Source organism: Crocodylus porosus, unplaced genomic scaffold (assembly GCF_001723895.1).
Source record: "Crocodylus porosus isolate Cpor-Errol unplaced genomic scaffold, CroPor_comp1, whole genome shotgun sequence".
Lineage (NCBI taxonomy): Eukaryota > Metazoa > Chordata > Crocodylia > Crocodylidae > Crocodylus > Crocodylus porosus.
In genome coordinates this window covers 382,416-392,879 of record NW_017728928.1, presented here as the reverse complement: position 1 = coordinate 392,879, position 10,464 = coordinate 382,416, and the positions used below count along the sequence as shown (strand labels likewise).

General features: G+C 58.1%; 1 protein-coding gene across 3 annotated transcripts in view; it reads left to right on the top strand.

Annotated features, from left to right (window-relative positions):
• TBC1D16 (TBC1 domain family member 16) overlaps nt 1-5,330 on the top strand; it is a 34,600-nt gene extending 29,270 nt beyond the window's left edge. For all 3 annotated transcript variants that reach the window (XM_019542265.1, XM_019542263.1, XM_019542264.1), the window contains exons 9-12: nt 1,180-1,366; nt 2,603-2,782; nt 3,767-3,913; nt 4,660-5,330. In XM_019542265.1, the coding sequence (XP_019397810.1) occupies nt 1,180-1,366; nt 2,603-2,782; nt 3,767-3,913; nt 4,660-4,905 (760 nt within the window). In that variant the 3' untranslated portion in view covers nt 4,906-5,330. The remainder of the gene's footprint in view (nt 1-1,179; nt 1,367-2,602; nt 2,783-3,766; nt 3,914-4,659) is intronic.
• The last annotated feature ends 5,134 nt before the right edge of the window (nt 5,331-10,464 follow it).

Here is a 10,464-nt window from a genome sequence, read left to right as displayed (position 1 = left end):
CATTGGGTGTAAGCCTCCTTTTTAGCAAGGAGACATTCCCGGATGCTTTTGGTGAGCCACGGAGGCTTGTGTGCTCTCCTACTCCCTTTGATCCTTGTTGGGATTACCTTCCTTTGGGCTTGGAGGATCGTCTCCTTGAGGAGCGACCGCTCTCCTTGGACACCTGGCTCCCCTCCCCCCCATGTTCATCTTGGAGTCAGTAATGACTCCGAGATCCCTTTCTGCCTCTGTGCTCTCGAGAAGGGAGTTTCCCATTCTATAAGTGTGCTGCTGGTTTCTACTGCCCACATGCAGCACCCTGCACTTGTCAGTATTGAAACGCATCCTGTTGTCCTGTCTCCCTGGCCTAGTTCCTTGTGGACAGGGAAGCCAGGAGGTGGACACCAAAGGGTGAGGGCACTTGAAGGATCAAGCAGCCACTGCAGGAACACAGCAGGTGCCTGGGTAAAGCTGAAGCTGGCAGTTTGCAGCTGCTGGGGTGAAAGACCAAGCTCCCTAGGACCTGGCCGGTCTCCCTGGAGCTGCTGCACCCAGGTTCTGGTGCATGGTTAGGGAGCAGCTAGATCTTGCCTGCTGTAGTGGTTTGGGCACTGGGGATGGGCATGTAGCCCCTGCTCCACATTGCTCCTCTGTTCCCATCGTGTGACTCTTTACTGTTTAAACTGCTATTTCCTGCCATTTTGATTTCCAGCACCTGCTGTCCCCTCCCCAGCTCTTGGGGTTTCCCTCCCCTAGAGTTGTTTTGTGTTTCTCTCCCTACCTTTACTATACTTCTCTCCTGCCCTGCTTCTCGGGGGCAGGCAGCCTACCTGGAGACTGGGTGGTTGTGAGTCCTGGTCCCAGATTGCTACAAGCTGTTTGGAAGTCTGGCTGGCCAACCAGCCCCTCATCAGAGCTGGTACTAGGCAGTCTAACCCTCCACGGCCATGCCTGGCATCTGGGCACTCTCTCCCCACGTGCCATGAGGTGCTGTGCTGGAGGGCACACGGCCCTGGGGGCTGCTCAGGAAGCTACGTGCTTTCTAGCTGTAGCTGCATCCTTCATGCTTTAAACAGCAGGAGGGAGTTTTCAGTTGCATGGGTCTGCATGTTGGGCGGGATTTGGAGGGGGGAAGTGGGACTGAGTCACCTGTGACAGGTGCCCGCTGGATCTCACCCTCTCCTGTCTAATGCCTCCTAGGAGAATTTTGCTGAACTATGCAGTGTTTAACCCTACCATTGGCTACTCCCAGGGGATGTCTGACCTCGTGGCCCCCATCCTGGCAGAGGTCCTGGATGAGTCGGACACTTTCTGGTGTTTCGTGGGGTTGATGCAGAACACTATTTTCATCAGCTCCCCCCGGGATGAGGATATGGAGAAGCAGCTGGTGAGGCTCTCGTTCCTTTCCTTAACTTCCCTTCTCCCCAGGCTGTCGGAGGGATGTTGGTCTCCGATCGGTGCCAGGCAGCACCACATGAACGTGGCTGTACTGCTTGGGGTTCAGGCGGTACAGTCGCAGGCTGTGTCCGGAGGAGGCCCATCGTCTTTGCACTGTGCTGCACTTAAGCAAGTTCGTGCTGCTTCTCAGAGGGCTGCGAGCACCGCGCTGCGCTGAGCAGCTGTGCTAGCTGGAACCAGAAGTGCTGTACTTCCTGCTCCTGGGCCTGTGGAGTGTCTGAGTCTGCATCCTGGCCTTTGCTCCTGGGAGGTTTATTTAATTCCTCATTATTTGGCTGTAGACGTGACTTAGGAATGATCTGGTCCAAGCTGCAAACTTTTCCATGGATATCTGTTTTTAAATGCACCAATAACCGTTGTCTGTGACCAAGGTTTCACAGACCCAGGGCATGTGGAGAGCTCAAAGCCAGGCCCAATCTGCCTGGCAGCATTTCTTAAAGTAGCGTGTTCTTTTAAAAATCTAGATGCACCCTCAGGCTGTCGGGGGAAAGCTAATTCCATCCTGGCTGGGCAATCCTACCACTTTGCTCCCAACTGGAGACATGCTGTCCTGGTCACCGTGGCCTCCTCTTGCCATGGAAAGCTGCTGTAAAAGTCACTGGTGGCGTGTGATGTTCCCATGCACACACATGCATCCCCAGTGTACCCAAGAGTTGGTTTTCCAATGCAATGTCTGCGCCACCCAGTGAAAGTCAAAACTCAGCGTTTCCAGAAATAGCTACCTCTGTCCTCTGTTTTGTGAGGCTACACTCCTAGAGCTCTGAGTCCCAGGCTTCCTTTTTTTAGCAGCAGCATTAAAAGCAAAGCTGTAGTGGGTTTGGTCTTCTCTCTTTTCATAGTTTCTAGGGTCGGAAGGGACCTGAGCAGATCATCTAGTCCGACCCCTGCCCTGGCAGGAAGAATCTTGCTGAATCTCTGCCTGTAAGGCTCTGTCTGCACTGACGAGCCAACGCTGGTCCTTTTTGCAAAATATATAACAGGTGTGGCATGGCTGAGGCCTGAATACCAACATGGGGCTTGTTGAAAGAGGGGAAAAATTATGTGTAACAAGGCTGGAGTGTGATGATGAGGGAGATGCCACTGGCAGGCATGTGCTTCTGGGTCTGGGGCATCACAGGGACAGCCACAGGGTGGAGGATGAGCTGAGCGCTGGCACCTTTTCCAGATGTACCTCCGCGAGCTGCTGCGGCTCATGCACCCCCGCTTCTACCAGCACCTGGCCGCACTGGGGGAGGACGGCTTGCAGATGCTGTTCTGTCACCGCTGGATCCTCCTCTGCTTCAAGCGCGAGTTCCCGGAGGCGGAGGCCCTGCGCATGTGGGAGGCCTGCTGGGCTCATTACCAGGTGAGGCTGCAGCCCGCAATACGGTGCACCACAGAGCAGGTGCATGCCCTGAGCTGGCCCCACACTCATGGATGCAGCTGCCTTTCCCCACGCTCATGCAGTATGTTGCACGAGAGAGCACCCACCCAGGCAAAGTATCACTGCACAGACCCAGCCCCCTTTTCACTCCCTGAGTTGTGACTGCGATGCACTTAAAATAGCGTCTCATCTTTCAATGGGCTGGTTTTATCCCCTGCCGCTTGCCTTAGAAATCATTGAAATCAATGCAGATTGTACCCTGGCTTGGTGCTTGATTGAGTCCTGGGGATGATCTGGCTCCTGCTGCAACCCATCAGTGCAAAAGGAATCACCTTCACTTTAAGTGGCAATGGTAGCTTGTTTCCCCAAGGCTCCAAGCTAGCCACATGCAGCTGAGTGCTGGTCTGCTCCTGTCCAGTGAGCAAAAGGGCAGGGACACTTGGAAAGGCCTCTTTATCAGCCCACGCAAATTGTATGTTTGTTTCTGCATAAATTAGCCTGCAGAACTGCCCTCGGAAGTCACGATGGGCTGGCCCGTGTGTTTGGAGTGGGAGATATCCATCTAGACAGTGCATCTGTGTGAGGGACCGTGTGCTCTGTAAGGACACTCCCCTGTCTTTACCTAGCAAAGAATCGTGTCCCCAGGGGGGCTTAACTCCTCAGACCTGCAAAGCAGGGTGGCCTCAGCAAGTAGTTTCCTGCTGGGGACCTAAAATAATGGGTCCCTTAGAAAAACCATGACCCTCCTCTCGCTTCTGTCCTCAGGGGGGCAGCTGCTTGTGGCTTGACTCCAGTGGGAACTGGCTTGCTATTCACCACTAGCACACATCCCAGACAGGACCAAACTTTGTGTGAACAGGGCTCCTTCCCGACCCAGGAGTCTTTCCAGGTTGGGTGGGGGAGGCAGGGCACTGGGTGCCCCAAGCATCCCATCCCATAACGCAAACTCTTGCTTTGCTCCTGCAGACCGACTACTTCCACCTTTTTATCTGTGTGGCCATCGTGGTGATCTATGGGGACGACGTCATTGAGCAGCAGCTGGCTACCGATCAGATGCTGCTGCATTTTGGCAACCTGGCTATGCACATGAATGGGGAACTCGTACTCAGGAAGGTCAGTGCTGTGGGCCGGCGTGGGCTGACTGTTGCGGTTCTGAATGCGGGAGGCCGAGCGGGAACACTCCCATTTCCCTGTTCACTTGTCCCCGGCGTGGGCCATAGGCACAGCAGGAATGATTGGTGTGGGGGTCTGTCTATAGGCAGCACGTATTGTGAGACCAACCCTGGGAAGTGCAGGGAGTCTAGACGCGCCACTCAGAGGCAGGATAACACACACATGCGTTCAGAGGCTGGAAAGGGAGCCTGCAGCTCCTCAGCCCTGGGGTGAGGCCCCCTGTTCAGGTCAAGCAGGAATGATGAGAGGCGTGACACTCCCCTGCATGATGGTCTCAGTGTAGTGCTCAGTAACGCCAGGTGATGCCCCGCACACGCGCGTGCACACGCACATAGCCCTCACTGCTGACAGCGGGGTAGGCAGCAGACTTTCCCCTCTCCTCCGTGGTCGCTGCACAGCATGTCTGGGGCATGTCAGCCAGCAGCAAGGAGGAGCTGTGCCCAGTGTTGTCTGGGCTGGGCCGGCTCTGTGGCTGACCCAACAGCTTCACCTTCCGGTGGCTGAATGCAGTCAGTGCTGGAAATGCCTCCCAGGCCTCTTTTGGCTGCACTTGGGATCCATGTCGCCCCTAGCCAGGCTGCTGTGGATCCTCGTGTGAGCCAAACGGACCCACGGGCAGCCCCGGCGCCTAGAACGTGCGCTCTGGCTATGCCACTAATGAGCCTCCCCTCCTCTCCCCGCTCCAGGCACGGAGTTTGCTGTATCAGTTCCGCCTGTTACCGCGCATCCCCTGCAGCCTGCACGACCTGTGCAAGCTTTGTGGGAGCGGCATGTGGGACAGCGGCTACATCCCGGCCGTGGAGTGCTCTGGACATCACCCCGAGTCAGAGAGCTGCCCGTACGGGGGCCTGGTGGAACTGCCTTCCCCCAAGCCCGGAAGCGAAGGCAAGAGAGGGCTGAAATCGCGGGACGTCTTTGCTTTCCGGAAATAGCCCTGGATGACTGGCATGCGTGGCAGAAGCAGGGGACATGGGCAGGCAGGAGACACGTGGAAGGGGAAAGAAGAGGGAGAGTTTCTCCTTCTGAGCTGAGCAGGGGTGGCACGACGTGGGTCAGACCCGGAGCAGTGACTGTGTGCCCGTCGGTCTGGTTTGCGTTTCTGCTGCTGGATCGGAGCAAGGAGCCCTAGACTCGGTCCCTTGCTGGGCGGTACCAAGAACAGCCTTCACAGGTAGGGTAGGGAGCTGAGACCCGGGGAGACCTGGCTCTGCGCTGCCCCTTCCTCCTGGGCACAGACATTGCTTCGACCAAAGCTCACAGCTCACCGGCTTCTGCGTCAAGCCACGATCACTCTGAATATCTCTGCCAAAAAATAAAGTCATTAGCTCTGGGCTCGTGGGGGAGCTGTTTCCATGGGCCAATTCCCGCAGAATTGTTCTGTGTTGTGCAGGACGTGGGGGCAGGTGTGGGCTGGTTTCCCCTGGACTGAACCTGCCCCCTGCCCGCATGCAGGGAGTCCCAGGACCCTCCTCCCAGGGGGTCACGATCTTGTCTACCTCCACTCTCAGCAAAGCCCTTTCTGGTGCTGGCAGCTGCATAACGGAGACCTGTTCAGTCCAAGGGGCTCAGCCCCAGGTGCCTGCAGGCTGCCAGGGGGCTCCTCTTACTCTCTGCCCCCCCCCCCCGGTATTTTGTGGTCCAGCCTGTGTCTTCAGGGAGGCTCCAGTACCTGCTTTCCAGGTGGGGACCCCTGCGCAGCAGCTGCATGAGAAAGGAAGCAAATTGCACTGCAGCAGCCAGCGCTCGGGCCTGTCTCTGCTCCCAGCCTCCGAGTGGGAGTAAGGGTGGCTACTGCTCCTCTTCAATGCCAGTCAGCTGCAAATGCTAGGCTGGGACTAGGGTTGGAGCACGGGGCTTCAGGCCAGCAGTGTGGGGTCCCCGGTGAGCCCTGGAGGGGAGAGGGCAGCTGCAAGGGGATCCATGCCAGGGGCCAAACGCTGTGCTCTCCTTGCTGGGCCTTCAGGGCCTGCTGCTGTCTCGGGCACCAGCTTGCCTTGGCCCCTGCCCTACCGAGCTGGTGTCATGCTGGTTGGGTGCAGTGTGGGGGTCTGCTGCTTCCAGGCTTTAATGGGAAGGGGCTGAATCCTGCCGTGGCATTTGGGGAACTACTTTGCCCTTCAGGCTGGGCCTGCAGCCAGTGCCGTCCAGCCGTGCTTCCCCCAGGCTGGCTGGAGCGCCCCCGTCCGAAAGTGGTACTGTGTTGGGAGTGCCAGAGGGGGTCATGGGAAAAGAGCGCCACCTGCTGCCCACTTTGCCCCTCCACACGAAGCCACGGCCGTGTGTCTGTGTCCGGCACGGTTGTAGCCGACATCCAGAAAGCCCGGGTGCAGCCGCCGGCGGGCTGAGGCACCGGGCAGCGCGGGCATTCGTGCCGCCTGCCTGCCTGTCAGCATCGCAGGGACGAGCCTGAATGACTCCCTTGCTCGATGTAACCTGGGAGCGATCGCACAACACGACCGTCCCGGACCCAGAGCCGGTCTGGCTGCCGGAGCTGTTTGCGGTGGGAAGGGATGAAGGCAGCGATGACTTTTGAAATGAGTTTCCACGTGAGCAGCACGACGGTCGTTCCGCATTCCTTTGGCTCAACACTTCGCCTGGAAATTTTCCAGCGTTTGCTTTACGGGGAAAAAAACCTGCTGGCTCTTTGTGACACCTAATTGTGTGGCGGTCTGTTATGAAAGCAGCCGTGCGTGTGATCCCACCAGGCAGCGTTCCTACGCTGGCGTCTGCTGGCCTCAGGATCTTCAGGTGTCTCCTCGCAGCCATGGGTCTGTCACCCGCTGTCTGACGGCTGATTGTTGAGTTTCTCTTACATCGCGGTGAGATAAGTGGCCAAGATGCTCCATGAGCTGCCTCCTGGTGACCGGAGAGGGCTTTATCCCAGGAAACCCGACTTCAGTGTCAAGGCAGGCATTAGCTCTAGATACCATTATTGCCTTCCCCTGGAGGGCTCCCAGGCCCACGGTGGCTCCCAGATGGGCACTTGTGACCCCCAGACCATTGTGACACTGGGAGCAGGGGGTGAGCCTGATGGAAATACCAGTGCAGAATTGGGGTTGCTAATGGGAAGCTCCAGTGCCACGCAGTGTCTAGGGGCACAAAGCAGGGACCGTGATTCATGTGTGCTAAAAAGAGAGGTGGGGGGGGACTGGGAATGTTGGGACTCCTGGGCTCTTCAGATTTGAAATGCTTGAAACAAATACCTCCCCCCACCCATGGCTCGGCTTTCCCCATCTGTGAAATGGGCAGAATGGCTCTGACTCTCCCCTGCCAATGCAGAACTGATGGATGAAAATAGCAAGGTATTAAAATAGCTCTTTCAAGCCTAGTTTTGTGAAAACCCTGCGCATGTGATGGCCACCAGTTTGTACCCAGACCCTGAATCGTTTTCCTGTTCAAATGAATTGGGCACCGCTCTGCCAGGACTTTGCAAAGGTAAACAGTCGGCCTCTGGCTCTGGATGCTCTGAGCCGGTTGCGGGGGTGCTTCGAACAGGAAGGCGAAAATTATTAAAACCTAGCAGTCCTGAAAGCCAAAACATTGCGCTCCGTAATCCCGGCAGGGAACACGAGCCGCTTGCATCTGGATGGGGAGGGAGGACTGGCTTGCTCTGTGCAGCCAGACGCCTGCCGGTGCCCGAGCGCACCGTGCCGCCTGCAACGACTGCGTTTTCTGTTGGGTCCTGGAGGAAGCGGTGAGGCAGGCCGTGCGAGATGGATGGGTCCAAGTAGCCCCAGCTGCAGGGCGTCCCGTGGCTCTTGGGGGAGAGGGAAGAGAGGTGAATGTCCCAGACAAGCAATGCAGCCGTGGGCCGTGGGTGAGGAGGTGCGATGCAGCAGGATGGAGCTGTGCCCAGCATCCAGGTGCTGTAGGATGCTCTCCTGCCGCCTGCTCCCCATGCAGCTCTCCCTGCAGGGCCCATAAAGGCAGCCCAGCCAGACTGGCTCTGGTTTATGGCCTCATCCTGCTGCTGCCTGGGAGCAGAAGGGGTCCTGCGCTCCGGAGCTTTGTTCAGATGCAAACACCCCCTTGCTCCACGATGAAACGTCGGGGCTGAGGGGCCAGGCTAATGCACCTGCGGCCCGCCTCTTAACGAGCTGCAGTCCAAAGAGGAGGGGGCTGAAGTCATCAGGGACTTTGCTGCAGAGCCTGAGGCCCCGGTTAGAGATTCGTGGTGCCAGGAGGGCCCGGTGCAACAGGCAGACGGAGTGTGCGAGGCTGGGGCATGACCCCGTGCCGTGCCCATGAGCCCGGGGTGGGCAGGGTGCAGCTGAAACCTGCTGCCGGCCGCGCGCTTGGGCCGGCTGGGCTGGTTGCTTTGTCTTGGTTCAAGCTGCCTGGCTACATTTTTGGCTATTTTTATACGCTTGTTTTATGGCCAGGTAGCATATCTGCCATAAATGACACCCGGCAGCACCTGCTGCATCTAATAAGGTGCAGTGGGATGCTTGCACGGTTATAATTAGCCTCTTCCGAGTGATGCTTCTGGAGGAGCCCGCGGGCCACGGCCCCAGGGCAAGGAGGCCCCAGTCCCGCGGCCCTCGCTGGGGAGTGGGGCTCCCTCGCAGCAGGATGGGGTTAGTCCTGGTCAGGCATTATTAGCCTCCCAGCCTAGCAGGGCTCTCCCCTGCATTGCTGCGTGGGTACTGTCCTGTCCCGAGCCGGGCAGAGAAGATCCCGGCCCTCTGTGCCGGGTGGTAAACGTGCTCAGGCCTTTGCTCGGGGGTCGCAGTGCGTTGTCCAAGCCTTGGACCCGCTCTGCTCCCAGGGGCCCAGTGCTGCTACTCCTGTGCTGTATTCTGGAGACCCGAGGGGCCAGAGCCTGTTTCTCCTTTGCAAACCCTGTCTGGCTCTTCTGCCACCGTTCGCCTTCGCTGTCCTGAGACCGGCTTGTCCTCTGAGGTCCCAGCTCCTACTTCCTAGACAAGTGTGAACGGGTTGAGTGTGCAGGGGCCAGGAAGCAGTCGCTGCCCCCATTCAGGGGCTGGGTTGGGGATTTCCAACAGCGTGCACAGGGCAGGAATCCTGGCTCTTTTTGCAGCCTCTCCCAGCCCTTTGCAGCACGGTAGGAAGGCACTGGTGCCAAATGCATGGGATGTTCCTGGTGCCGAACTCGCAATGTGCTCCCTTATTGATAAGTAGCCGAGTGGGGCCGAAGCCCGTGGCTCTCCTGGGCATCCTGAGCAGGTGCGATGGGCCCTGGAGGATGCAAGCACGGCCCCTCGGTCAGCCGGCCTGTGGCGGGGTGGGGGAGGCTGTGCCCTGTGCGACAGAGGAGTTTCTATTTTGGGAAATGCCTCAAGAACCCGTGGTGTCAGCGATTGCTGCCTGCCTCGTTATGCAAGAGCACATTCACCTGGCAGGCGGAGCTCCTGTTTGCTGGCTCTGAGCAGGAAATGTTTGGGCAGCATTGTCACGAAACACGTCTTGCGAGTGAAACCGGCAGGCTGGCGTGGCTGTGGCTGTGGCGCGCACCCATGTGCAGGGCACTCAGGTGACTGATGTGCCAGTGCTGGTGTGAATGCACGAGCACATCGTGGGGGACTTGCTTGACCCCTCAGGTGCTTGCCCCAGCGGGAGACAGGGAGTCTGGGATGGTTTGAGGGCTCTGGCTGCTAAGCAACCACCAGGGGAACTCCTGCTGCAGGAGCATCTCCATTTCTAACCCTTAGCACCCGACTGAGCTTTGAGTCTCTAACATCTGCCTTTATGGGCAGAAGGGAACAGGGAAAAGAAAGGTGTGAAGCCACCTGCATCCGGGCCTGAGCCAGCCACCAGCAGAGGGAAGAAAGATTTCCAGTCTGGGCCGGGAGGGTGTTTCTTGGCCTCTCAGACCCCCACCTGGTGCCACGGCAGACAGCCCACTCCTCCAGCCCCCGCAGGGATGCCCCCAAGGCTTTGCTGCTGACACTGAAAACAGTGCAGGGACGCGTGTGCCCTGGGCTTCTCTGCAGGCGGTCCCAAAATCCAGCCGCGTGGCAGGCGAGGGAGGGAGTGGAAATGTCCTTGTCCCCTTTCCCAGCCTGGCTTTGCGTTTTCAAGTGCAAGGTGCTGCCGGTCTGTCAACCTCTGGCATCTGCAGCTTGCCTCCAGGATAAAGCCTCTTTGGGCTCCGGGGCCTGGGGGAGCTCAGACCAGGTCTCTGTTTCTCCTCTTTTTGCAAAGCTGCTGTATCTTGTTCCATGACTGCGCCAATGCTCAGCTTTGTTAACCCCTCCTCTCACTGGATGGCCGCATCCTGCCCTGGCAGGGGTATATTGGCAATGCACCCATCCGGGGGCTGCTGGGGACACATGGGGTGTAACATGTGCTGTTGCCCTTTGCTGCCCTGCATCCTCTTGGAGAGGCGGTTTTTCAAACCGAATAAGCCGAGCGTCCATCGTCGGCGCCTGTCTGCGCTGCCACGGAAGGGGCTGAGCCGCCTGTGTTCCCCGGGGCGGTTGCTAATCGAATAATGTCAGGTGTGCTCCAAATAAATATTAATGGCCATG